The following is a 26,200-nucleotide window of genomic DNA, read 5'->3' on the forward strand; positions in this document are numbered from 1 at the left end:
TTTATACTTAAAGTAATTATTGATAGATGAGGACTTATTTTTGCCATCTTGTTTTCTTTCTGTTTTGTAGTTTCTTTCTTCCTCTCATGCTATCTTCCTTTATCACTTCATGATTTTTCATAGTGGTATGCTTTGATTCCTCTATCTTCTGTGTATCTACTATAGGTTTTTACTTTGTGGTTATCATGAGGCTTACATAATACATCTTACAGTTTTGAGTCTATTTTAAGCTGATAACAACTTAACTTCAATTGCATATAAAAATTCTGCCTTTTTACTTCCCTTGTCCCCATTTTATGCTTTTGATGTCACAATGTGGATCTTCTTATATTGTGTATCCATTAATAAATTACTGTAGCTATATTTATTTTTTAATGCTTTGGTCTTTTGTCTTTATACTAGAGTTAGGTGATTTACACACCACTACTACAGTATTAGCGTATTCTGAATTTGTGTAGTTACTTTTACTAGCAAGTTTTGTACTTTGATGTGTGTTCATGTTACTAATTAGCGTTCTTTCGTTTCAGCTTGAAGGACTCCCTTTAGCATTTCTTATAAGGCAGGTCTAGTGATGATGAACTCCCTCAGCTTTTGTTTGTCTGGGAAAGTCTTTCTCACCTTCATCTGAAGGACAGCTTTGCTAGGTAAAGTATTCTTAGGTGGCAGATTTTTTATTTGAGCACTTAGAATATCCCACTCTCTCCTGGCCTCCAAGGTTTCCTTTGAGAAATCTGCTGATAGCCTTACAGGGGTTTCCTTATATGAGATGATTTGCATTTTCAAAGGTCAGTTTTTGTCTTTGATTTTGACAGTTTTATTATAATGTATCTAGTGAATTTGGGAAAGGTCACGTATGAGCCTCCTCTACTTGGATGTCCATATCTCCCCAGAGTTAGCAAGGTTTCAGCCATTGTTCCCTAAATAAGATTTCTACCCTGTTATTTATATGTTTATTCATGGGCATTTTAATCTGAACACTCAAATCTTTCTTTAGCTCAGGGGGTAGTTATTCTCTTTTTTTTGTTTGTTTGTTTTTTTTGCTTTAGCCTCTCTTTTTTGAACATATATTATTGCTTTTATCATATTTTTTATTTCTTTTTTTCTTATGTTCTCAGAGAATTCTATGATTGGGTCTTCAAAATGACCAATTTCAGCTGTGTAAATTCTGCTATTCAACCTTCTTCTAAGGTTTTAAATTAGGCAAATATGTTTTTTCATAATTTCTGAAAGCTCTTTTTTACTGCAGCTTGTTTTAATTGAATGGATGCAGAATCCTCTTAGACTTCTGTGAAGATAATAATTGGAATTTTCATTTAATACTATTATTCCTTATATTAACTCTTTCTCGAGTGTTCAGTTCATTTGCTCATTTATCTTGATGTTTTTCTTTCATCCTATTTGTGTCTCATGATTTGGTTGTATATTGATATTCTAAATTAGTTACTAGATTTATTTGTATCCATACTTATTGTTGGGGTCATTGGTGATTATAATACTTACCTACCAGGCCTCTCCCTTCATGCAGTAGCTCACTATAAGAGTCTGTTGTGACTGGCAGATTTCAGGACATGTGGGAACCCATCCATTCACCCCCACCTCCACCCTTGACTGCATAAACTCAGGAAGGACTTGCGAGGTTGGAAAAATAATTTGGTGATTTCACTACTATTCTAAGAGGCCTTCCCTCCACTACTCTTCTTAAAAAATCTCTGGATCTGTGAGTGCCCCTGAACTTCCTTATACTTCTTACTTTCTTATTTATACTGTCTTACTTCTCTCTCCAACCCAAAAATCCATATGAGAAGGCCTCTCATCCTGCAAAGACTGAAATATTCAGTCTTTACAATGGGCAATAAAATAAGTAGTCTTGTATCTCTTGTCTGGATCTAACATAAACTCTATGAGGATAAGAACAGTATCTATTCTGTTCACACTGTGCTCACTGCACAGTGCCTGGAACACAGTAGGTATGCCATAAAAATTTAGTAAATTTTTAGACATAAATATTTAGAAAATTTGTTAGACAACTTTTGTGGAACTAAAAATATTTATAAGCTTTACCTAGTAACTTTTATTCTAGAAATTTATCCTAAGGAAATACTCAGAGATGCTCACAGAGTTTTAAGTACAAGGATGTTCATGTTAGTAATTGTGAAAAATAAAAACAACTCAAAAGTCACAGCAGTGCTTATATAAAGCATTATATATTCTGTATATGGTTGAATATTTAATAGATATTCTTTTTATTCATTTATGTCTCCAGAGATACAGTTTTCAGCAATCAGTAAAACCCATTTTATGTTAACCAAAGAACAGCATTTTGATATACTTTAAATAGAATGACTATAAATCATGCCTTTTAAATTGCCATAGTTTTTAGTAATATTATCTGATAGCTTTATTTATTTATATATTTATTTATTTAAAATATAAGAACAAATAAATGGAAGTTCATTTTGATGTAATCATAGTATAATGGACAGTCAGTAAATAGAGAATATTTTTGTTTTATTCCAGAAAACATCTCCTTGAACGTGGTGAGGTAAAACTTTCTTTTTAATCTCTGCTAGATTTGTGTATTATATTTTAGTTCAAGGATAATTCACAAAGGTATAACTGCTGTTGATACACCAACATCAGTGCTTAAGTGCTTCAGCACTGGTAATAAATTTCTGCTCATCCTTCCCACTTTTTAATCTGCTCTCAGTTTTGAACAGTAGTAAGGACTTGACAGCCAGAAGGCTGATTTATGACCACAGAGTATAATTAAATTAAATTACCTTCCTTCATTCATTCAACAATAACAAACATTAATTTCTAACCCGCTGAGCTAATCAGCTACAAGCCATCAGGGTAGGTACCCGTGGCCCTGTAACTGGTGGGTTTTTGCCACCCACAGACCTGATGGTCAACCAGTTACAAGCTTAGCCGTGTTACAGGATACAACAGATGGTATAGCGATGTTCCTGCTCTCAGAAATGTCTAATTTTTCAATGGAGAGCAAAACAACATAGCCTTTCTTATGGTGCTAAATTATTTTGTGACATACAAGAGAAAGATCATCATGGGCTAGAAATACAATTTCCTAAATAATAGAACTTTGAGTCTTAAGTGGCAGGTCAAATTTACAAGAGAGGGCAACTGAATTTGAACTTAATAGGAATAGCTTATGATGATAACTAATATTTTTTAAATAGTTACTATGTGCCATGTACTGTACTGTTTTGATTCTCATAATAATATTATTCCCACTTTGCAAATAAGAAAATTATGTTAATTAAATGATATTAGATGTTACAGAGATAAACACTAACATTAAAATGACTTAAATCAGTAGAAATTTAATTCTTTGCTCACATAAGGTTAAAACCGGAGTTCCTGATTAGCAGGTAGTTCTCCAACAAGCAGTATTTGAGGGACCCAGACTGCTTCCATCTATGGCTCTGCCATCTTCAATATGTGGTGTTCAGGCTTGATGTGTACAAGGCAGCAAAGGAGAAAGAACATGGAAGATTGTGCACTGGAGGCTTTGTAAGACTGGAAAAGATAGATGCACATCACTTCCTTCTCACAGCCAGAACTCAGGCACATGGCCACACCTGACTGCCAGGGAGGCTGGGAAATGGAGTTTTGCTGTGTGTGTAGGAAAGAGAGCAAAGGGATCTCTGCCAAGGACTAGAGACCTAGAGAAATTAAGTAGTTTACCTAAAGTCTCATAGCTAATTTGCAGTAAATCTTGCATTTAACCACTAGCAATCCATTTCCAGTGCTCTCAGAGGAGTAGTCAGCACTTACTGCTTCCTATGTGCAGGGCATTTTGGGGGAAGTTATTTGATAATTTCATTCTCACAGCAACCCATTGACGGTAAGTACTATTATTTTTTTATTTTACAGATGAAAAAAACTGTGGCATAGAGAGGTTAAGTATTGATAACTTGCCTAAGGTCACAAAGCTAAAGTGGCCTTAGCTCTGTAGAGCCAAGGACTATGAACCCAGGCAGTGTAGCAGCAAAATCCATGCTGTTGGCCATTCACTCTGATACCACCTAATGTGAACTGCATTTATGTAAATTAGGCATGTCACATTATCCAGCTTTACTTACTAGTACACATTCGTACTTCATATTTTATCATACAATATTTAAAACCCACCTCTTTTTAGAAATATAGTATTCCTTAAGTTTCTGCCTCTCTTTCTCATATAGTTTGCTACCTTCTCATTTTCTTTCATTTCTCCATTTGTCCTTGTTTTGCCCATTTTTCTTTTTTCTATTAATTCTGCATACTTATCAGTTCAGTCTTTATTATGTGCCTACTATACACCAGGTTTCTGCTTTTATGGAATTTAAGGTATAGTAGAGGGAAAAAAATGTGACCACATAATTATATGTGCAATGACAAAGGAAGATACAAAAGTAGTACAGAAGAAGAAGTGATTAAATCTGTGTTTGGAAGGGATGGGGTAGTTAGGGAAAGGCTTTTCAGATGACTATAGAGGAAGAGTTTACCAAAGTCAAAGGATGCACATGTGCAAAGAAGACAGAAGGTAGTAAATTTATCCAGAGCTACAGGCAAATCAGTGTTGCTGATGCATAAAAAAGACAAGAAGATGGGAAAAGAAAGCAGCGTTCAGAGTATGATGCCTTTGTATGCAAAGCAGCTGGACTTCATTCTGGACTTTGTTGTTAAGTTGGAGATGGTATGGTCAGATCTTTAAGTCTGTTGGCAGTAAAGAAGATGGTTTTTTAAAAGGCAGTAAGAAGTCAAGCTGACCGAAAAAAGGACAGTGATAGCAAATCTCTTAATTTTTTCAAACTAAAGAGGGTATGCTAAACTCCTGATGTATAGGCAGATTAGAGATTTAAATTTCTAAAAATAGTAGGTCTTATGGAAGGAGATGATAGATTTCTGGGCAGTAGCAATGAAGTGGCTCCTAATCCCACTTCCACTTGTGACTCACACTTGATAAATATCTGTTTGGTTTGGGATGGGACTGTTTTCACCTTAGGGATGATAGGGTGTGAGAGGCACAAACCCTGATTCACTCTGAATGTGATATGATAGCAAAAGATTGTACATTCCAGCTTGTTTCAAAATTAGGTGAGGATCCCTTAGGATAATTTTTTTCACTGGGGGTAAGTTCTAAATTCCTCGCTTTGTGCTAACCCTCTGAATCAGGGATAGTCTGCAAACCTCAACTCACTAAATTAACCCCTACTGGTATGATATTGATTATTAAAGTTTGTTAGATTAATGGATACTGTTGTGATTTTTCCTCATAATTTAATGTATTTGTGTTTTATTTATTACATCAGATTTGTTTCTTTTAGCCAACTTTTCTATGTTATGGGCTTAGAAATTAGTGAAGGAGTACCTAGTAATTCACAGGGAAGAAAAGAAAGGAAAGAGATTTAGGAAAAATATTTAGTCCCAGAATGTCCTAATACTATGAAGAACTGGTGAGAAGATTGGCTAGGGAGAGAGAACATTCAGAGTATTCACTCCTGAATATTCTTTTGACCCACTCATATCTCATTTTGTCCATGACAGAAAGTCCTGCATCAGCCTTCACTTTTTTCTAATCCCTAGTTTATTATATTATGTGATTAGTTTATATTAGATCCTTTATATTTGAAGTCTGTTTAGTTTGTGTTTTCTATTATAAACAAGGTTTTTCTATTACTTACAGCCAAAGAGCTTTCTGTGACATACAGCTGAAGGCATCTGAACTTATATAGAGCTATTCAGTTGAAGAAGTGAAATGATAAGGAATTTGGGGGAAGAATTACTTCTTTTGAGAAACTGATATTGAGTGACATATTTTGGGAATCTGTACACTTCTGTATTCACAGACTAATAGAACTATGTTGTTGAATAGTTTATTGTTTGGAGAGAAAGTATAGGGTAGTAGTTAAAGACAATGACTCAGAAGCTAGACTGGACTCAGATCTTTGTTATTCCACTTACCCAGCATGTGATATTGGCTAAGTTATTTTACATCTTTTGGGGAACAACAAAAACAACAACAATCATAATAGTACTTATCTTCGTATGGTTGCTATGGGATTATATGAGTTACATGAAAGGTCCTTACAATAATGCCTAGTCTAAGTTAAGCATTGTGTAAATATCCACTTTTACAGTTAGTGTGCCTTCTGGATCAAAATTTCAGATCTAATATTCTGCTCCCTGTTAACTGTGCCAGTGAAGGGCATCTCTTTAGCATGTTCTCAAGATATCTTCACACTGTCATGTGAGGTAATTTTGACAGGAACAACTCGCTATTTGGACTGGCTTTAGTTAGTCCTTGCTTTCTTTCTGCTCGGTAGCTGCTACCTCACATTTTACCCAGTTGGGCTCACTTATTCCAAAGATGAGTAGTAAACAGTTCCCTGAGCTTCTCTTCCTTCCTTCCAGCCTCTAAAAAATGTTGTGAGAATTTTCCTAGTAATTTTTATATGGCAAGAGGTACCAGATTGACAATGGCATACATACAATAGTGATTTTTGTACTATACTTTTTGACTGTAGCCTTCTGTCCTCCACTTGGTAGTTAAAAAGAAGGCTGTCTTACAGAATGGAAGATAAAATAACTATGGCAAAAGAGCTTTATGGAAAGTCGTAGCCTGAGGGTAAGTGAATGCTTAGGAGCATTTGGGTGAGAATAGAAAACAAACGTAAGTGATGCCATTTGGGATAGCTGTTCTGTGTCATCCAGACACAAAAAGCATCATTCAGGGAAGACAAGGTAATGGTGGGGATCTTTCAAGTCTCCATATGAAAACAGTCCTTCCTTCAGCCTTTAGATGATAGAGGAAAGTCAAGGAGTATTACTACCTTGGATTTGATTTTGGTCATGTGAGAAATTGTTGCTAAAGTAGAAGTAACAGAAGTTAGGGGAGGAAATGATAGTGTCATCCTGTGGCTCAAAATAACCAAAGGAAGGAATACTGGGAGAATTCAGATGTGTATTTGTATCGATTATCCGTTATCTATTATGGTCTGTTTCTAGATGCCACATTTTAAGAAGATGATGGACAATCTGTACCACATTCAGAGCAGGGCAACCAGAATTATGACAACACACAACTAATAATTGAATTTTTCTGAATATTTACTCTAAAGATAGAAAGCTTTCTAAGGTTGAAGGTGGGAATAATGCAAAGTCATAATTACAGTATTTAGATAATCGAGAACTGTCATGCACAAATGGGTTTAGGCCAATTTTGTGCAGTTCCAGAGGTGTGGAAGTTGCAGGAAAACATTAGTTCTGTTTTAGAAAAGATTTTCTAACATATACAGCTATCCGTCTTTGTAATAGGTACTCCTATGGCATATTCCTTTTCAGGAAATAGTGAATATTCAGTTGATAGATTTATAGAAGTGATCCCTGTTTTGGATAGATGATTAAAGTAGATGGCTCACATAACCTATCAATCTGTGATTTAGCGGTCCTAAACAAAAGGACCTATTTGAGGATGAAGTGTGTTGATGTCTTGTCTTCTCTCCAAAACATGTTCCTAATTTTGTCCAAAGGTGAGTTTGACTAAAGAAAAATGAAGGATTGATTTTGAAATAAATGTTCCACATTCCAACTCTGGGTTCAAGAATTATTTAAAAAATTAACAGATTTTCCATTTCAAATATCATTTAGAAAAGGAAAAAAGATAACTTTAGGTACAGTTTTTGCCATTCTGTTTTAAATATAAATTATATATTTCTGATTATAAGAATAGCACGTGTCTTTAAAATTTGAAAAATGAGAAAAATCACCATTCAGAAATAATTTCTGTTAACTTTTTAAGTATATTCTCTTACAGCCTTTCCCCCTGTGCATGTATATACACACATAGATGGTTTTCATAGAATTAATATTATTATAGTATAGAGTTTTATATTCTGAAAACTTTTCCATGCCATTAAATAATCTTGCAGTATGTAATCTTTTAATGGTTGTATACATGTGAAAATGCAATAATTTACTTAGTCCTCTATATTGGTCACTTAGGTTGTTTCTGTTTTTGCTGTGAAAAATTCATTTCAGCGATCATCTTTGTAGAAGCATTTTTGTGTTTTGATTATTCTCTTAAGTTAAATTCCTAGAACCAAAATTTTAGTCAAAGGAGCTGGCTCTTTTCTAGGGTCTTGATAAATATTACTAAATTACAGAAATATACCAATTATTTCGGTGTGTTTCATGGCATACTCTCTAACACTCTATTAATTTAATATTTGTCAATTTTATAGGTGAAAATATTATCTTTACTATTTAATTTGTTTGAATATTAGTGAATTAGAACATGAATATTTAGTTGTGCTTACTTTTGGTTGTATTAATTCTTTGTCCATTTTTCTAGTGAGGAGTTTGTTGAAATTTTATGAATATGTCTGTTAGAAAAGTTTTGTTTGAAACCTTTGCTCAGAGGAACCCCATCTTAAAATGGGGTGTCCTACTAATTAGTACAAGTATTTATACAATTCCACTACTTCTAAAATAATCTAGTTTGTGTTATGATTTTTGTTGCTGACTAAATGACACAAATTTGTGAAGCATCCCATATTTTTATGTCTCTGTGACTCCCTTTCTCACCTGGTGTAGGTCCTTGCTCAAATGCCACCTCTTTGAAGAGGCCCACTCTGATGATCCTAATTACACTTGCAACTTCTCCTGCCTGTGGTCTCACACCACACCCTGCACTTCAGTCTCCTTTCCTGGCTCTGCTTCCCTTTCCATTGCACTTACCACTTTCTGATAGACTGTATGATAGATTTTGTTATTTGCTATGTCTATTTATTTTGTCTCTCCTTAGTAAATGTACTAAAATGTGAGCCTCATAGGACAGGAATTGCTCAGTGTTGTTTTGTTCACTACTATATCCAAAGCATCCAGAACAGCACCTGGCATATAGCAGGCATTTGATAAATCTTTGTTGAATGAATGAATAAATATTAGTAGACTTATTAATAACTTAAAAGATCCTTGTCCTAGTGAATAATAGTTTTAATATACTTTATTTTACATATATTAATTAAAAAACATATAAAGTGAAAATGTAATTTTGTTTTGTGTTTTTATAGCTAATTTTTCACATATTGCAGTTGTTTGCATTTGCTTCCCTTGCCATTTTAATTATGAGGCTGAAGCTCTTTTTGACACCTCACATGTGTGTTATGGCTTCCTTGATATGCTCTCGGCGGGTAAGGTATTCATTCTTGTATAACTACACTATAACACTACAGCAACTACGGTGTAGTTACCATGGCTTTGCTGAGTAATCCAAAACATAAAAACACTAGGTGTTTTTATCTTAAATGATGTAAAATGTTAGTTCATGATTCATTATAGAGTAAGAAAAGTAAATTCAGGTAGCTTTGAAAATTATTCCTAGATTTTAGCTGATAATTCTATGACTTTCCCCTCTATTAGTATCCTCTCCACAAATATAGTTTTTTGAAGTTCAGGTCAGTGTAAGAGATTCTTGGCCCGTCAAAACTATCCTCAAGTGCTCTTGTAATACTAGAGAAGATGCAGCGTAATTGCTCTAGTGTTGTCTTGTTGGGCTTGGATAATTCGTGGGGGAAAATTGTCAATTCTGGGGTTCTGTTACTGTATGCAAAAGAGCTAGACAAAGTAGCTAGAATTTTGGGACCAAGTTACTTCTAGAGACACCTTACTTAGTTTTGATTCTAAGTGTCTTGCCTTAGAATATCATAATGCTTATATTCCTGAGAGGAATATACTTGTCAGTACTAATGAGGTTTCCCTAGTTATTCAAGATGTCCATAAAAGGCAGCCAGATGTTATGGATTTAGTTCCAGGATGTTTCAGAATTGTGATTTGCTAATCTTAATTCCTGGTAGTAAATCAGTACCAGAAGGATCAGGTATTCCTTCTTTATTTCTTTTAAGAGGAAAGAAAGCTCTTTTTTTTTTTTTTGTTCTGATTTATTATTTTTTGCGGTACGCGGGCCTCTCACTGTTGTGGCCTCTCCTGTTGCAGAGCAGAGGCTCCGGACGCGCAGGCTCAGCGGCCATGGCTCACGGGCCCAGCCGCTCTGTGGCATGTGGGATCTTCCCGGACTGGGGCACGAACCCGTGTCCCCTGCATTGGCAGGCGGACTCCCAACCGCTGTGCCACCGGGGAAGCCCAGAAAGCTCCATTTTTAACTGGACTCCAATTCCAAAATATTTGCTGTTTTTAAACAATAGGTGATGATTATTATATTCTGTATATTGTTAGTATCAAATGGTAATCCACCTTGGTTTAGGTAGAAAGGTGGTAATTTATTATTGACCCAATAGCCTCCTTCATATAAGAATTATAAATAATTGGTTTCTTTCATTTCAGCTCTTTGGCTGGCTTTTTCGGAGAGTTCGTTTTGAGAATGTTATCTTTGGCATTCTAACAGTGATGTCAATACAAGGTTGTACAAACCTCCATAATCAATGGAACATAATAGGAGAATTTAATAATTTGCCCCAGGAAGAACTGATACAGTGGATCAAACACAATACCAGACCGGGTATGTAGCTGTTTGGTTATACGTATAGCTAGCACACACTCACGCACACACATTATTATTATATGTCATTATACATTTGCATATATTGTACAGTTATCATTTCATATATATGTGTATGTGTGTATATATATAAAAATTTAAAATACATATGCATTCATACCTTCACAGATTTTGAGCATGGTAATTGCAGTGTTCACCAAATCAAACCTTTTTAAAAGGTGGTTTTGTGTCATCTTTAAACCCCTCCTAGGTACCTGTCGAAAAGAATTTTAACTGACTTTAAGAGTTATTGATTGTCCACAAGTTATGTGCTATAACTCTGAGATTATTGTATTTTAACCATAACAGTGACACCTCAAAGGAAAAAAAAAAAACCTTTAATGACAACTTTCACACCTTGTGACAGGCCACTGGAGAAGATAGTTTTGACTGGGGAGGTTAACAATACCCCTCCCTTCACTTCCATTCAGTGCCTACTCTCTGCTCCATGTCTGTAAAACCAGTCACATGGAGAAGAGTTAAAATCTTGGATATTCTGTTTTCTTCACTAATTCATCTCAAAAAGATGAGTATACATGCTATTTTTAAATACTTTAAAATATTCTTTTAGCTTATCTTCTTTTCTTGCTCTTTGTCCAAAACCACCTCAAGCAGATTGATATTTATTTCACTTTTAAATACCTTTCCAGAGGATAAATATATTGTACATTATTTTCTGTAAGTAACCTATAGTCTTGTCCTAGACAATTTTTGACGTTTGATAATTTTTTTCTGGCACAAGTTCTTCACTGTGGTTTATTTAAATTTATCCTGTGACTCCTTGAGCCAGTTTCTTCTTATCTCTTATTTGGTAGTCATCATTTTACTAACTAGCTATCATTAAGGTAAACTCTTATGAACTTCAACTCAGATATTTGGCCTATGGCTTTCAAAGGGTGTAGGTGACAGTGCCTCATCACTTAGAGCTTCCAGGTTAGTTTAATCAGAATTTTTGAATTAACACTTTACTGACTTTTTCCCTGTAGTACAGTAGTACAAGGTAGCTAGTCCCTTTACTCTCCCTTGCTCCTCCCCACTTACAGCTGTTTTTCCAAAGCTTTAAAAGATACCTGCTCTTTCCATGTTTGCTTGTGTCTTTCTTTGTTCCAGTGTTTGTCTTGGGTTCTTGGCAGAGAGAGCCTATGTTTGGCAACTTACCCTTCTGAGATAACTCTCACAAACTCCTACCTCATTTTTGCCTCTTCTTTGATCTTACCAATCTTTCTCATCGCTGTATTATGAGTCCTGTCATGGTTACCACATGGGTTATTAAATTCTATAGTAAAGGTGGAACTAGAGCTTACATTCAGGTCTACCATGTAAGGTTGTATAATTTGTACACAGCACAAAGGTGCTCAGTTGGGAGGACAAGTGGGAACTGATATCCAGCCTGTGGTCCACTTACCAAGTCATGTATGTATTAGTGAGGCTCTGTCAAGTCAAAGGGATAATTTTTTTCTAATACATGCGGTAAGCTAAGTGGAAATTTAAATATATTATAGAAAAGATCCTATTGTTTCCCTGTCACACTCATGTTTACTTTGCCCCCAAGAGGAAAGAAGCATTTGGGGAGTATTCTCTCTCCCCTTCTCTCTGTTTCATAGATGGTTGCTTCTCAGTGGTTCCAGTTCTTGCTGGACAGGCTTACCTAGTTTCTTCTGGATGACCCTGGCCCTGAGCTTTGGGTCCTTCTAGCCCAGAGTTTCTCAAGCTTGGCACTGTTGATATTTGGGGCTACCCTGTGCATTGGCAGCATATTGAGCAGCATTCCTTCCTTCTACCCGTAGATGTCAGTAGCCCCTCTCCCCCCACAGTGTGCTAACCAGATATATCTCCAGAAGTTGTCAGTGTCTCTAGGAAACAAAATCACTTCTGGTTGAGAACCACTGCTCTAGCCTAAGAGCTTTTCATCATTAATTATTGAATCTTACAATAATAAATACACATCTACTTCAATTTATTTATGTATTTTCAAATTTAAGGCATATAAAGAGATATTCATGCAAAGTTATATTTATTTATTTACTTATTTATTTTTAAATAAATGTATCCATTTATTTATTTATTTTTGGCTGCATTGGGTCTTTGTTGCTGCACGTGGGCTTTTTCTAGTTGCAGTGAGCAGGGGCTACTCTTCGTTGCAGTGCGCAGGCTTCTCATTGCAGTGGCTTCTGTTGTTGCGGAGCATGGGCTCTAGGCACGTGGGCTTCAGCAGCTGTGGCTCACAGGCTCTAGAGCGCAGGCTCAGCAGTCGTGGCGCACGGGCTTAGTTACTCTGTGGCATGTGGGATCTTCCCGGACCAGGGCTCGAACCCATGGTCCTCCGCATTGGCAGGCAGACTTCTAACCACTGCACCACCAGGGAAGTCTCCAAAGTTACATTTAGAATGCTTAATTACATTTGAAAGTAAACATTCAATTATTTACAGTAGATCTGAATAATATGCCTTGTTCTTATTAGTGATTTTACTGTGCTGATTAAAAATGACGATAACCTTGCTAATCATGTAATCATTTATTGTACACGAGTGCCAGGAAGTAAGCGTTTGGTCTTTTTGTCTCCCAAGAGACAGAACTAAAACTGAAGCCAGACAGTAGATTTTGGTGTAAGACTAGTTATAACCAAAAGGCAATACATTTATACAAGCTATTACTTCAGAAAGTACTACTAACAAGTAATGAAATGGTTTGATGAAATGTATACATTTATAAAGTCAAACAGAAACTAAGAAAACTTACTTATGAATATTTAAAGGTGATCTGAGGGAAGAAAACAATGCTTTCATCTGGAAAGTTCTCAAGATTACAGTTCACAACCCACAAAAGTCACTTTAAAACATGTACCATAAGACTTGCCCTTTATAATAGTCTCCCAGTTCCTAGAACTTTAAACTATTGGAACAAGATATCAAATTTTACAATTCTTTCCAGTCCTGTGTGTCTTTGTAGTGCTGTCTCTTAGTATAGCGCTTGAACATGGTAGTATGCTGTAGTGAAGTGGCTAAGAGGGTAGGCCCTGATACTTTCTAGCTGTGCAGTCTTGGGCAGGTCACTTAATTAACTTTGCTATGTCTCAGCTTCCTGATGTACAAAATAAGAATACATAGAACCCACCTCAAAGCTGTGCAAATTAAATTCTGTAATCCTAGTAAAAGTATTTAGCAGTTCCTGGCACCAAGATAACATTTAATGAAAGTTGGCTATTGTGTAGACCATCAGTAAATATTAAGCGAAGAAAAAGAATGCTGCCAATGATTATTATTTAAATGTACTTCATCTTTCTTAATCTGGGTTCAAATATTACAGATAGGTAACTTTTGGTTTTCTTTAAAACATGTTGTTAAGGAATATAATCTTGTTTTCCAGATGCTGTTTTTGCTGGTGCCATGCCTACAATGGCAAGTGTCAAGCTCTCCACTCTTCACCCCATTGTGAATCACCCACATTATGAGGATGCAGGCTTGAGGTGGGCAACTGATAGAATACTTCAACCAGACACACTAACGACTTCTCCTGACTCATAGGAATAGGGAAATTTTTATACACACATGCACACACACACACACAATCACTCTTATCCTCATATTTGTGCTAGAAGTTAAAGAATAATAACCATTCAGAACTTACAATACGTACCTGTTGACTTAAAGTAACCTTAATAAACCTCTGAAAACTGAAAGAAGCAACACCCAGTTTTTCTCAAAGTGAAAAATATGTCACATTTATGACTAGCCTCTGTGTGTTTATGTGGGTGTGTGTTCCAGTGAAACTCCTAAGTAATAGTAATAAGAGTGGGGATAGATTTGGCTCATGGCCATAGTTTGCCAACCCCTGTTCTAGATTCCACAGCCCCTCTGCCTGGTTTAAGAAACCATTCTTCATCTTACTTGTGGCCAATGATTAGCCTTTTTTAACAGATAGAAAAGGTACATGAAATTTGCTATATTAAATGCTTTTATGAAACTTTGGGGTGCTCTTTTCCTAGCTGATTATGGGAACTCTAGCTTCCACTGAGGTCTGAAAGTTTTGTTTTCCTTAAATGACTGACTTTTAAAAATTATTTTAATCATTCTAGTAATTGGGTAATCATTTCCTTTTAATGTATTTTTGGCTTATTGTTAGAGGTAATATTTTAAATTATTTAAAGTTTTATGTTTGGTTGTGGAGATTGGGCATTCTGTATGCTTGAAATCCTAAGAAAAGTCTAATGCATAATTGATAATTTGTTCAGGATTTTATAAAAAACCCCATTTAGGGCTAAACCATCTGTTGTACCATATTTTGGTAAGCATCCCTGTCTCTCAAGCTTCTGTTAAGTTGCTTTCTCTACATGACTACTACCCTAGATGCCCACTGTCTAATTGTTCTTTTTGCTACATTCAGCTTCAACTCATATGCTTTTCAGAGTTTCTATGAATGAAATTATCTACTGAAATCTATATTTTCACTATATTTAGCCTCTATCTGAATTTGTTCCAGATTAATTATTTTATGAATTATGCAAAGCAAATTTTATATTCTGAACTATTATACTGCTACCTACCTCTAGACTCTAAACTGGTTGATACACTAATAAGCAGTACCTGCAAAAATCAAATTGCTGTAAGTTTAAGCACATGCAAAATATAAATAGATATGTGGCAATTGCTATTCCCAAAATAATTCATGCTATTTGGGGTCATATATAATCAATGCTCCATCCAGTAAGCATTGAGGTTTTAATTTGGTAACAAATCTATTATCATTTATTTAAAAATTTTTTAACTTGTTTGAATTTAAAGAGCTCGGACAAAAATAGTTTATTCTGCATATAGTCGAAAATCTGCAAAAGAAGTGAGAGATAAGTTGGTGGAGTTACATGTGAATTACTACATTTTAGAAGAGGCGTGGTGTGTTGTAAGAACTAAGTGAGTATGAGTCCTGTGGTATATGATATGGTATATTTTAAAACAACAAATGTTTTACTTTATTACAGCAGTCCTGATTCTTTAAAAATTTTTATTTTAAATTAATTCCATTAAATTGTTGCCCTGGTATTTTATTTAAAATTATTTCATGTAGGAAATTAAAATTATACTATTGTTTAAGCATAATGTAATTTTTTAAAAGTATAGTATATTTTGCTATCCTAATTTTTTCATTTTAATTTAACATCTTAAATGTAGCTTTTTTCCATAATCTTCAAATTTTTTTGATAACTTTTATTAGATGTCTGAAATACAGATTTGAATTTACAACCAAGTGAGATATTAGCATTCTGCTACTACAGCTGATTTACATTGGATTTATAAGACTCATAAGAAAAGTTTCACGTAACTCAAAAGGACATAATAAGAAAACGTTTCTAATTAACATTTTTTCATTTCTAAATTTTGAATCTCTAATAATACGTAAAATTCTAAGATGTGTAATGGATATCTTGAGACCTTTGTTTAGTCTCCTTGATTTAAGAAGTCCTTAGTTACATTAATTTTAGCATTAAGAATTTTCATTTCTCCTATGGATAATTAAGAATTGGCTATAACAGATTTTGAAGAGCTAAGTTCGTAAATTTTAGTAGCTAATTTTTGTATCTAATTTTAAGATATAATAAATGTGTATATGAAGAAACGGCATCTTGCAAAAGAAGAAACAGAAATATCATAACGTATATGCGTATCATATTAATTTAAAGCTTAAGACAAAACATACTTCAAAACAGGGCATATTGTCACAAATAAAGATGGACATTTTATGATGACAGAAGGATTAATTCATCAAAAATATCTAACAGTTTTAAATATGCATACCTCTAAACAGAGCTTCAAAGGACAAAAAATAAAAATGTGTAGAACTAAAAGAAAAAATAAGCAAGACTTTAATTATAGTTGGAAAAGTTAACATTTTTTTCCCCTACTAGGAAAAGTAGATAAAAAGTCAGTAAGCATATAAAAGAGATGAACAACAAATAGTATCAAATAACCTGACCCAACTGACATTTATTGAACACTACAGGAAACAGCTGTGGAATACACATTCTTTTAAAGGGCATGTGGAATGTTCACCAAGAGATAACATATGCTGGGCTGTAAAATGGTTTCAATATGTTTAAAAGGTTTTAAATCATACAGAATTAAAATAGAAAACAATAATAAACAGATACCTAGTAAATCCATGCATATTTGGAAATTAGGCAGTAAACTTATGGGTAATTTATGGGTCAAAGGAAAAAAAACCACAAAGAAAATTTTAAAACACTATTTTTTACTTGAATGGAAAAAGGGGTCTTTTAACAATATTGCTGATCTAACTGGATATAATGTACAGAAAAAAATTAAACCATGACCCATACTACACCATATACAAAAATTAACTTTATGTGGATTATAGAACTAAATGTAAGAGCTAAAATTGTAAAGATTTCTTAGAACACAGAGTACTAACGATTTAAAAAATCAATAAATTGTATATATCAAAATTGAAATATTTTCACCAAAAAGACATTAGGAAAATGATAAGGCAAGCCACAGACTAGAAGAAAATATTTGAAAGCATATATCTGATAAAGGACTTATAAATATAGTTCATATAAAGAAATTCTATAAATTAATAATAAAATGACCGTACAATTGAAAATGGGCAAAAGACTTGGAAAGACATAATTCACCAAAGAAAATGTGTGACTGACCGATAAATACAATTTTTAAAACTAAAATACCATACATTGGAGAGGATACAGAATAATTGTAAATCTCTGACATTGCTAAGGGGAGTGAACATGATACAACCACTTTGGAGAACTATTTGGAGGAATCTTAAAAAATTTTAAGCACACATCTACCTTATTACTCAGCAGTTCCATTCCAAAGAATTTAAATAAGAGAAATTAAAACATCTCTCTAGGGCTTCCCTGGTGGCGCAGTGGTTGAGAGTCCGCCTGCTGATGCAGGGGACATGGGTTCGTGCCCCGGTCCGGGAAGATCCCACATGCCGCGGAGCGGCTGGGCCCGTGAGCCATGGCCGCTGAGCCTGCGTGTCCGGAGTCTGTGCTTCGCAACGGGAGAGGCCACAACAGTGAGAGGCCCGCGCACTGCAAAACAAACAAATAAACAAACAAAAAAACCCCATCTCTCTAGAAAGAGTGTCAGAGCAGTTTTATTCATAATAGCTCAAAACCTGTAGGTAACTTGTTGCTTTTCCCTTGCTGCTTTTAAGAATCTCTGTTTATGTTTAATTTTTGTCATTCTAATTACAATGTGTCTTGGTGTGGACCTTTCAGGTTAATCCTGTTTGGGACTCTCTGTGTACCTGGAAGTCTGTTTCCTTTCACAGGTTAGGGAAATTTTCAGCTATTGTGTCTTCACATATGTTCTCTGCCCCTTTTTCTCTCTCTCCTCCTTCTGGGACCCCTAAAATGAGAATGTTAGTATGCTTGATGTTGTCTCAGAGGTCTCTTAAACTGTCCTCAGTAATTTTTTTTTCTTTTTTTCTGTTCAGCATCAGTGACATCCACAGCTCTGTCTTCCAGTTCACTGATCCATTCCTCTGTATCATCTAATCTACTGTTGATTCCTTGTAGTATGTTTTTTTTTATTTCACTTATTGTATTATTCAGCTGTTTGGTGGTTCTTTATATTTCCTATCTCGTTGTTAAACTTCTCACTGTGTTCATCCATTTTTCTCCCAAGTTCTTTGAGCATCTTTGTGATCATTACCATGAACTTTTTATTTGAAATTATTTATCTCTACTGCACTTAATTCTTCTTCCAGGGTTTTTATCTTTTTCCTTTGGAACATATTTCTCTGTCATCTCATTTTGCCTAATTTGCCGTTATTATTTCTATGTATTTGGTAGTTTGGTTACACTTCCCAATCTTGGTGAAGTGACCTTCTGTAGGAGACATCCTGTGGGTTCCAGAAGTGCACTCCCCTCTGGTCACCAGAGCTATATGCTCTAGGGTTGCCCCCTGTGTCAGCTGCGCAGGCCCTTCTGTTGTGGCAGGCTGAGAACTATGGATGGTCAGGTAGATGTGGCTGGCCCCCAGTCCTGTTCGTTGCCAGGCCCTACCTTGTGTGGAGGCTACTGGCCAGTGGTGGGTGGAGCCAGATCATGAGGCACCTGGCTATAGGTTCCAGGGTGTAGCAAAGCTGATGTAGGCCTGCTGGTGGATGGGGCTGTGTCAGGCTAGCTGCTTGATCTGAGTCTTCTCAGTACTGGTACTCACAGGATGGTGGGTCGGGACAGGTCCCATGCTGATAAGCTAGAGGAAGAATTCCACGATGGCACTTACCAGCACCAGTGTCCACGTGGTAGAACAAGCTCCCCAGAATAGCTGCTACCAGCATCTACGTCCCCAGGGTGAGCTCCAGTTGCCTCCTGCCTCTCTGGGTGACTCTCCAAGATCAGCAGGAAGGTCTGACCCAGGCTCCTTTCAGATTACTGCTTCTACCCTGGGTCCTGTAGTGTATGAGATTTTGTGTACACCCTTTAAGAGTGGATTCTCTTTCCCACAGCCCTCTGTCTTTCCCAAAAGTAAACCCTGCTTGCCTTCAAAGCTGAATATCCTGGAGGCTCATCTTCCTGATACAGGACCCCAAGCCCAAAGTGGGGCTCTGATCCTTCACTCTTTGGGGAGAACCTCTGCAATTGTAATTATCCTCCCATCTATGGGTCACCCACCTGGGTATATGATGAGTCTTGACTATTACCACACCTCTGCCCCGCTTACCTGTCTCATTGTGGTTCTTTCTTTATATCTTTAGTTGTATAAGATCTTTTCTGCTAGATTCTGGTCTTTCTCATCAATAGTTACTCTGTAAATAGTTGTAATTTTAGTGTGCCCATGGGAGGGGGTGAGCTCAGGGCCTTCCTACTCCACCTTCTTGGCACACCTCCTTGGAAATAATCCAATTTTAATGTAAAGTAAATTGTGATACATTGAAGATGTCTGTTGTAATCCCTAGAGCAAACCACTTGAAAAATGCAAAAGCAAAAAACAAAACGAAAAGACTCAAATAAGCCAGTAGATGAATTGAATGGTATAATAAAACCTTTTTGCTTTACATAAAAGAAATCAAGAAAGAAACAGATGATCAAAAAAGATACGAAACAAACAGAAGAAAAACAGGAAAGTGGCAACCCTAAATCAAACCATATCAGTACTTGCAAATGTGAATGGGGACTAAACACTCCAATCAAATGTCGGAGATTGACAGACTGAATACAAAAGCAAAACCCAACTATGTCCTTCTGTAAGAGATGCATTGTAAATACAGATACATGAAGGAAAGGTTGAAGGAGAAAGGATAGCAATGTTACCATGTGAGTAACCATGTATGTAATACATGCTAGATATGCATGATCTAGCATATTCTAAAAAAGGCAATACTATAGTGCAGAAGGGTGCAGTGCTTGCCTAGGTTTATATTTGGGGGAGAGGACTGACTCTAAAAGGCTGCTACAAGGGAACTTGTTGGGGTGATGGAAATTCCCTGTGTTATGATTATGATGGTGCTCACACACCTATACACATTTGCCCATACTTATCAAACTTTACACATAAAATGGGTGAATTTTATCGTACATAAATTATACCTCAATATAGCTGTTAAAAAATTAGAAACCAGTTTTGCCTGACTTCTTCCCTTTAATGACTCTCATGCCAGGTTGTTGCCTAGTGAGAAGTATTATTTCATTCAATCCATTCAGAAGGGAAAGAGTTGAGGAGAATAAAGTTGGCAGAAGAGCTTCTTTTCCCTGCTTTGGACTATATATGTTTTCATGCTAATCCAAGTCAATTTAAGCTCAAAAATATGAAATATGAATTTCATCAGGAATTAGATTAACTTTCCTTTAATTTGTCTCATTCTGCTATAAATGGGCCTTATGTTTGGATGGCAATACCAGTTAGAATATTCATTTATATTTTACTTTGAAAGTAGATTTTTAAATATATATTTCTGAATGTGCATTGAGCCCTTATTATTTGATTCAATAATATATTAGTTATTTCACTAAGTGGAACACGAAAATGCAGCGTACCTTCATTTTATTATCTCTAAATTTTAAACTTACGTTTTTTGAAATGATGCTTTTAAATCTTTAATTTATTAAATTAGTCTCTAAAAATCTAGGAGATATTTTATAATTATATTTCTTCTAGATATGAATGCATTTTTAATACAGATATATGTGCCTGTTTTTTTCAGGCCTGGTTGCAGTATGCTTGAAATTTGGGATGTGGAAGACCCTTCCAACTCAGCTAACCCTCCCTTATGTAGCGTCTTGCTCAAGGATGAGAGGCCGTACTTCACCACAGTGTTTCAGAATAGTATGTACAGAGTGTTAAAGGTTAACTGCTAACGAGACTACCCTTTACACTGTGGTGCAAAGAGGTGCATAAAAAACAATCACTTTAGTTTATTTACATTAATAAAATTCACAAGCTTTAATAAGGGACCCTTAAAAAGAAGATAATAAAAATGATTTAAATTTTTCTAATTGCTAAAAGGTAAATTATTTCATTGATTTCCATTGAATGTCAGCCTTATTAAGCTTGTCATATAAATGAGTAAATCATCTTAAAGTTTTAAAGAAGAAAAATATATGTAAAAGAACAATGAAATTGAATAAATCAAGGATATGTAAGTCCTTTTGGTATCCCACTAGGTGAATTGCTTCGGATTTTCCTTAGTTCCAGGATGTACCAGCTCAGACTCTTTAAACCACTTAGAAGAGACTAATGCAGTCTCTGAAATGACACTTCCTTAAGATCCTGATACTGATCACAACCTCTTTACCTCTGTGAGGAAATTTGTAACCATGTGTTTATTAAGGTTGTTTTTGCTTTTAGTAGCCCTCAGGAAAGATCTTTAATAGCTTTTAAAAACTTTTTTATCATTTCAGGTTAGATATTTTAAAAAACAGCTTATTTTGTAATGTTTTCAGTCTCTTTAAATTTATTTACCAAGCCAGATAAGTATTTTTCACTGATTAGTTCTCAATTTGAGTTCAACAGATTATTAATCTGTCTTTAGAATTCAGTGGTTTTTCTTTTACTATCCAAGTAAGATAAAAGTTGTTACAGTACACAGCCAAATGTAGGGGTTAAACATAATCAGAAATGAAAATCCAGTTAAATTTATCAAATGAAATTTGAAGATTCTAGATCTTGAATGAAGCAAAGGCATTCTCATCTTGAAGCCCTGTAAGCTCATTGGACATAGTCATTTTTTCTGGTCATCATCTTTCATAATTAATGTATTTTAAAGTCCTTTATTTATTTTTGGTTTTGGATGAGGACAGTAATGTTTTATAGATCCTCTCTCCCAGTATAAAACCTACCTGATAGTAGTGCTTTGAAAAGTGGTAAATAGTTATCTTGAAGATATTGTTGCCAAATGGAAAGATAAACACTCTCTTTCTTTGATTGATGGATGTTAAATATGCCATAGCTGTAGTATTTTAATGTGCATCTGCTTTAATCACCTTGAAATTTTTGTAATCCCCTGATTTTTTGGACCTCTACATTTGAGATAACAAAATGACTAAATTCTGTAGATTAGTTCACTTACAGTAGGTAGAAGATTACATATATATAATATATACAGGAAAACCAATAAAATTTTTAACTTTTATACTTGTAAAATATCTTAATACAAGATACAAAACAGCTAAGAAAGCATACCAAATTTTATTTATATTTGCATTTCAGATAATTTGTTTTGGCATAAGTATGGGGCAAAGAGAGAAAGGAGATACAACACCTAACATTCATAAAAATTAAAACAGATTTTGGATGATGTTTTCATAGGAAATATTTTAAAGAAGTTGGTAGAATATTTTTAAAAACTGTATTAGCTAATAAAATATGCAATACAAATATATTTATGTGGATTTATATATAGGGAAACCAATATAATTATTTTAAACTTTTTATAGTTGTAAAATATTTTAATACAAATACAAAGCCACTAAGCCACTAAGAAAGCTTTATTTTAGCATTTTCAAATAATTCATTTTGGTGTAAGTGTGGGGCAAAGAAGGCAAAGAGCTATAACACCTAACATTCATGAAATTAAAGTGACACATTTTGGATGGTATTTTCATAGGCAACATTTTAAAGAAGTTGGTAGAATTTAACAACAAAAATGGATGAGCTGTATTAACTGAAACAAGTTTTATATAAATATAATGTATTAATATGAATTTGTTATTTTCATGTGCTATATATGTTTTAAATTAAAAAAGCCCTTGAAGATTCTTTTGTGTGTTTTCTATCTTTCCTCATTCTTTACTAAACACACATTTTAAAATTGAAATCATTCTGATATGAAGGTAGAAATCATAGTTTCCTGGATGTATTGACCATGTTTACATTGGCAGTGATCTTTTTTGGCCATTTTAAAACAATTCTGTGGGGCTTCCTTGGTGGCGCAGTGGTTAAGGATCCGCCTGCCAATGCAGGGGACACGGGTTCAAGCCCTGGTCCGGGAAGATCCCACATGCTGTGGAGCAAATAAGCCCATGTACCACAACCACTGAGCCCCCGCGTGCCACAACTACTGAAGCCCGCACCCCTAGAGCCTGTGCTCCACAACGAAGAGAATAGCCCCCGCTCACTACAACTAGAGAAAGCCTGTGTGCAGCAACAAAGACCCAATGCAGCCAAAAATAAATTAATTTAAAAAAATAAGCATACCGCATTACTGCTTACTCTTATATAAATTATGCTATTAGATTCTTACCTGCATACATTTTATTGTTTAGTCTTTTGAAATCTGAAAAACTATGCACAAATGCTGTGGGTTGAGTGATGAGTAGATTTTTCCTCAGTGCAAGGAAGCATTTTCCTTAGTTTCCTGTCGTCATATGTTTGCACGTTTATTTGAAATCATGGTAGAAGTGAGTTGTGCACAAGCTCAGCAATTCCCTCCGTCATCGAGTTGTCAGAAGCTGGTGTACAGCTTCAATGAATAATATGTGTGTTGTACTCTTTTGCTGCTAATAGACACTATATCAAAAATCATTGAGTAGTTTTCATTTTAATTTTAATAATAAAACTATGCTTATATTTTATATGTTTCTATTATACAAGCAATACAAACTCATTATGGAAACTTAGTTTTGAAAAAATCAGGAAATTTAAAAGAAGGGGAAAATATTCACCAGGCATTTAATGTTTCTTTGTTTTCTTCCAACGTTTAGGCATAATTTTTTTCCTTCTTTTCCTCTTTTAACATAAACAGTTTTATGTTTTGTTCTTCATGTAGTAAACGTGGAAGTGTTACATACAGACTGTTTTTAATGGCTACGTAATATCCTATTTTGTATATAAATATATGCGTAGATACCTGTATCTTAGCCATTGTTTAGCTGTTTCCAGTTTTGCTACTACATGGATGTATATATAGAACACTGCCATGAATATGTTAGTACATTAAGTTTTTTAATTTTCAAATTGTTTCTGTAGGGTATATTCCACAAAGTTAAATTTCAATAAGAGAATATGGAGACCTTTAAAGCCTTCAATGCAGTTCGCCTCAGATTACCTCTGCAAAAGGATTGTATGCACCACCAAAAATCAGTGTATGATAATGCTCATCTCACAACACTCATTAGCATTGGTTAGCCTTATTAAAAATATTTTTTGCTAATTTGTGACACCCAAAATGGTGGTATTATTTTTTTACATCTTTATTGGAGTATAATTGCTTTACAATGGTGTGTTAGTTTCTTCTTTATAACAAAGTGAATCAGTTATACATATACGTATGTTCCCATATCTCTTCCCTCTTACATCTCCCTGTGATATGCGGCTGCTTCACACTAGCTATCTACCTTACGTTTGGTAGTGTATATCAGTCCAGGCCTCTCTCTCACTTTGTCACAGCTTACCCTTCCCTGTCCCCATATCCTCAAGTCCATTCTCTAGTAGGTCTGTGTCTTTATTCCTGTCTTACCCCTAGGTTCTTCATGACATTTTTTTTTTCTTAAATTCCATATATATGTGTTAGCATACGGTATTTGTCTTTCTCTTTCTGACTTCACTCTGTATGACAGACTCTAGGTCTATCCACCTCATTACAAATGGCTCTATTTCGTTTCTTATTATGGCTGAGTATTAGTCCATTGTATATATGTGCCACATCTTCTTTATCCATTCATCCGATGATGGGCATTTCGGTTGTTTCCATCTCCGGGCTATTGTAAATAGAGCTGCAATGAACATTTTGGTACATGACTCTTTTTGAATTATGGTTTTCTCAGGGTATATACCCAGTAGTGGGATTGCTGGGTCATATGGTAGTTCTATTTTTAGTTTTTTAAGGAACCTCCATACTGTTCTCCATAGTGGCTGTACCAATTCATATTCCCACCAGCAGTGCAAGAGTGTTCCCTTTTCTCCACACCCTGTCCAACATTTATTGTTTGTAGATTTTTTGATGATGGCCATTCTGACTGGTGTGAGATGATATCTCATTGTACTTTTGATCTGCATTTCTCTAATGATTGATGTTGAGCATTCTTTCATGTGTTTGTTGGCAGCCCATGTCGTCTTTGGAGAAATGTCTATGTAGGTCTTCTGCCCATTTTTGGATTGGGTTGTTTGCTTTTTTGTTATTGAGCTGCATGAGCTGCTTATAACTTTTGGAAATTAATCCTTTGTCAGTTGCTTCATTTGCAAATATTTTCTCCCATCCTGAGGCTTCTATTTTGGTCTTGTTTATGGTTTCCTTTGCTGTGCAAAAGCTTTGAAGTTTCATTAGGTCCCATTTGTTTATTTTTGTTTTTATTTCCATTTCTCTAGGAGGTGGGTCAAAAAGGATCTTGCTGTGATTTATGTCATAGAGTGTTCTGCCTGTGTTTTCCTCTAAGAGTTTGATAGTTTCTGGCCTTACATTTAGGTCTTTAATCCATTTTGAGCTTATTTTTGTATATGGTGTCAGGGAGTGATCTAATCTCATACATTTACATGTAGCTGTCCAGTTTTCCCAGCACCACTTATTGAAGAGGCTGTCCTTTCTCCACTGTACATTCCTGCCTCCCTTATCAAAGATAAGGTGACCATATGTGCATGGGTTTATCTGTGGGCTTTCTATTCTGTTCCATTGATCTATATTTCTGTTTTTGTGGCAGTACCATACTGTCTTGATTACTGTAGCTTTGTAGTATAGTCTGAAGTCAGGGAGCCTGATTCCTCCAGCTCCGTTTTTCATTCTCAAGTTTGCTTTGGCTCTTCGGGCTCTTTTGTGTTTCCATACAAATTGTGAAATTTTTTGTTCTAGTTTTGTGAAAAATGCCAGTGGTAGTTTGATAGGGATTGCATTGAATCTGTAGATTGCTTTGGGTAGTAGAGTCATTTTCACACTGTTGATTCTTCCAATCCAAGAACATGGTATATCTCTCCATCTATTTGTATCATCCTTAATTTCTTTCATCAGTGTCTTATAATTTTCTGCATATAGGTCTTTTGTCTCCTTAGGTAGGTTTATACCTAGATATTTTATTCTTTTTGTTGCAATGGTAAATGGGAGTGTTTTCTTGATTTCACTTTCAGATTTTTCATCATTAGTGTATAGGAATGCCAGAGATTTCTGTGCATTAATTTTGTATCCTGCTACTTTACCAAATTCATTGATTAGTTCTAGTAGTTTTCT

At 35.1% G+C, this 26,200-nt stretch overlaps 1 protein-coding gene across 1 annotated transcript in view; it reads left to right on the forward strand.

Moving 5' to 3' along the window:
• The window catches only part of DPY19L2 (dpy-19 like 2), an 87,449-nt gene extending 66,329 nt beyond the window's left edge, over nt 1-21,120 (forward strand). Inside the window, exons 17-22 of the mRNA XM_027102210.1 lie at nt 2,518-2,542; nt 9,078-9,197; nt 10,348-10,522; nt 13,928-14,027; nt 15,343-15,468; nt 20,750-21,120. Of these exons, the coding sequence (XP_026958011.1) occupies nt 2,518-2,542; nt 9,078-9,197; nt 10,348-10,522; nt 13,928-14,027; nt 15,343-15,468; nt 20,750-20,903 (700 nt within the window). The 3' untranslated portion in view covers nt 20,904-21,120. The remainder of the gene's footprint in view (nt 1-2,517; nt 2,543-9,077; nt 9,198-10,347; nt 10,523-13,927; nt 14,028-15,342; nt 15,469-20,749) is intronic.
• Nucleotides 21,121-26,200: the final 5,080 nt, after the last annotated feature.

This window comes from Aethalodelphis obliquidens, unplaced genomic scaffold, assembly GCF_003676395.1.
Source record: "Aethalodelphis obliquidens isolate GAN/ISIS:26980383/991018 unplaced genomic scaffold, ASM367639v1 scaffold5, whole genome shotgun sequence".
Classification (NCBI taxonomy): domain Eukaryota; kingdom Metazoa; phylum Chordata; class Mammalia; order Artiodactyla; family Delphinidae; genus Aethalodelphis; species Aethalodelphis obliquidens.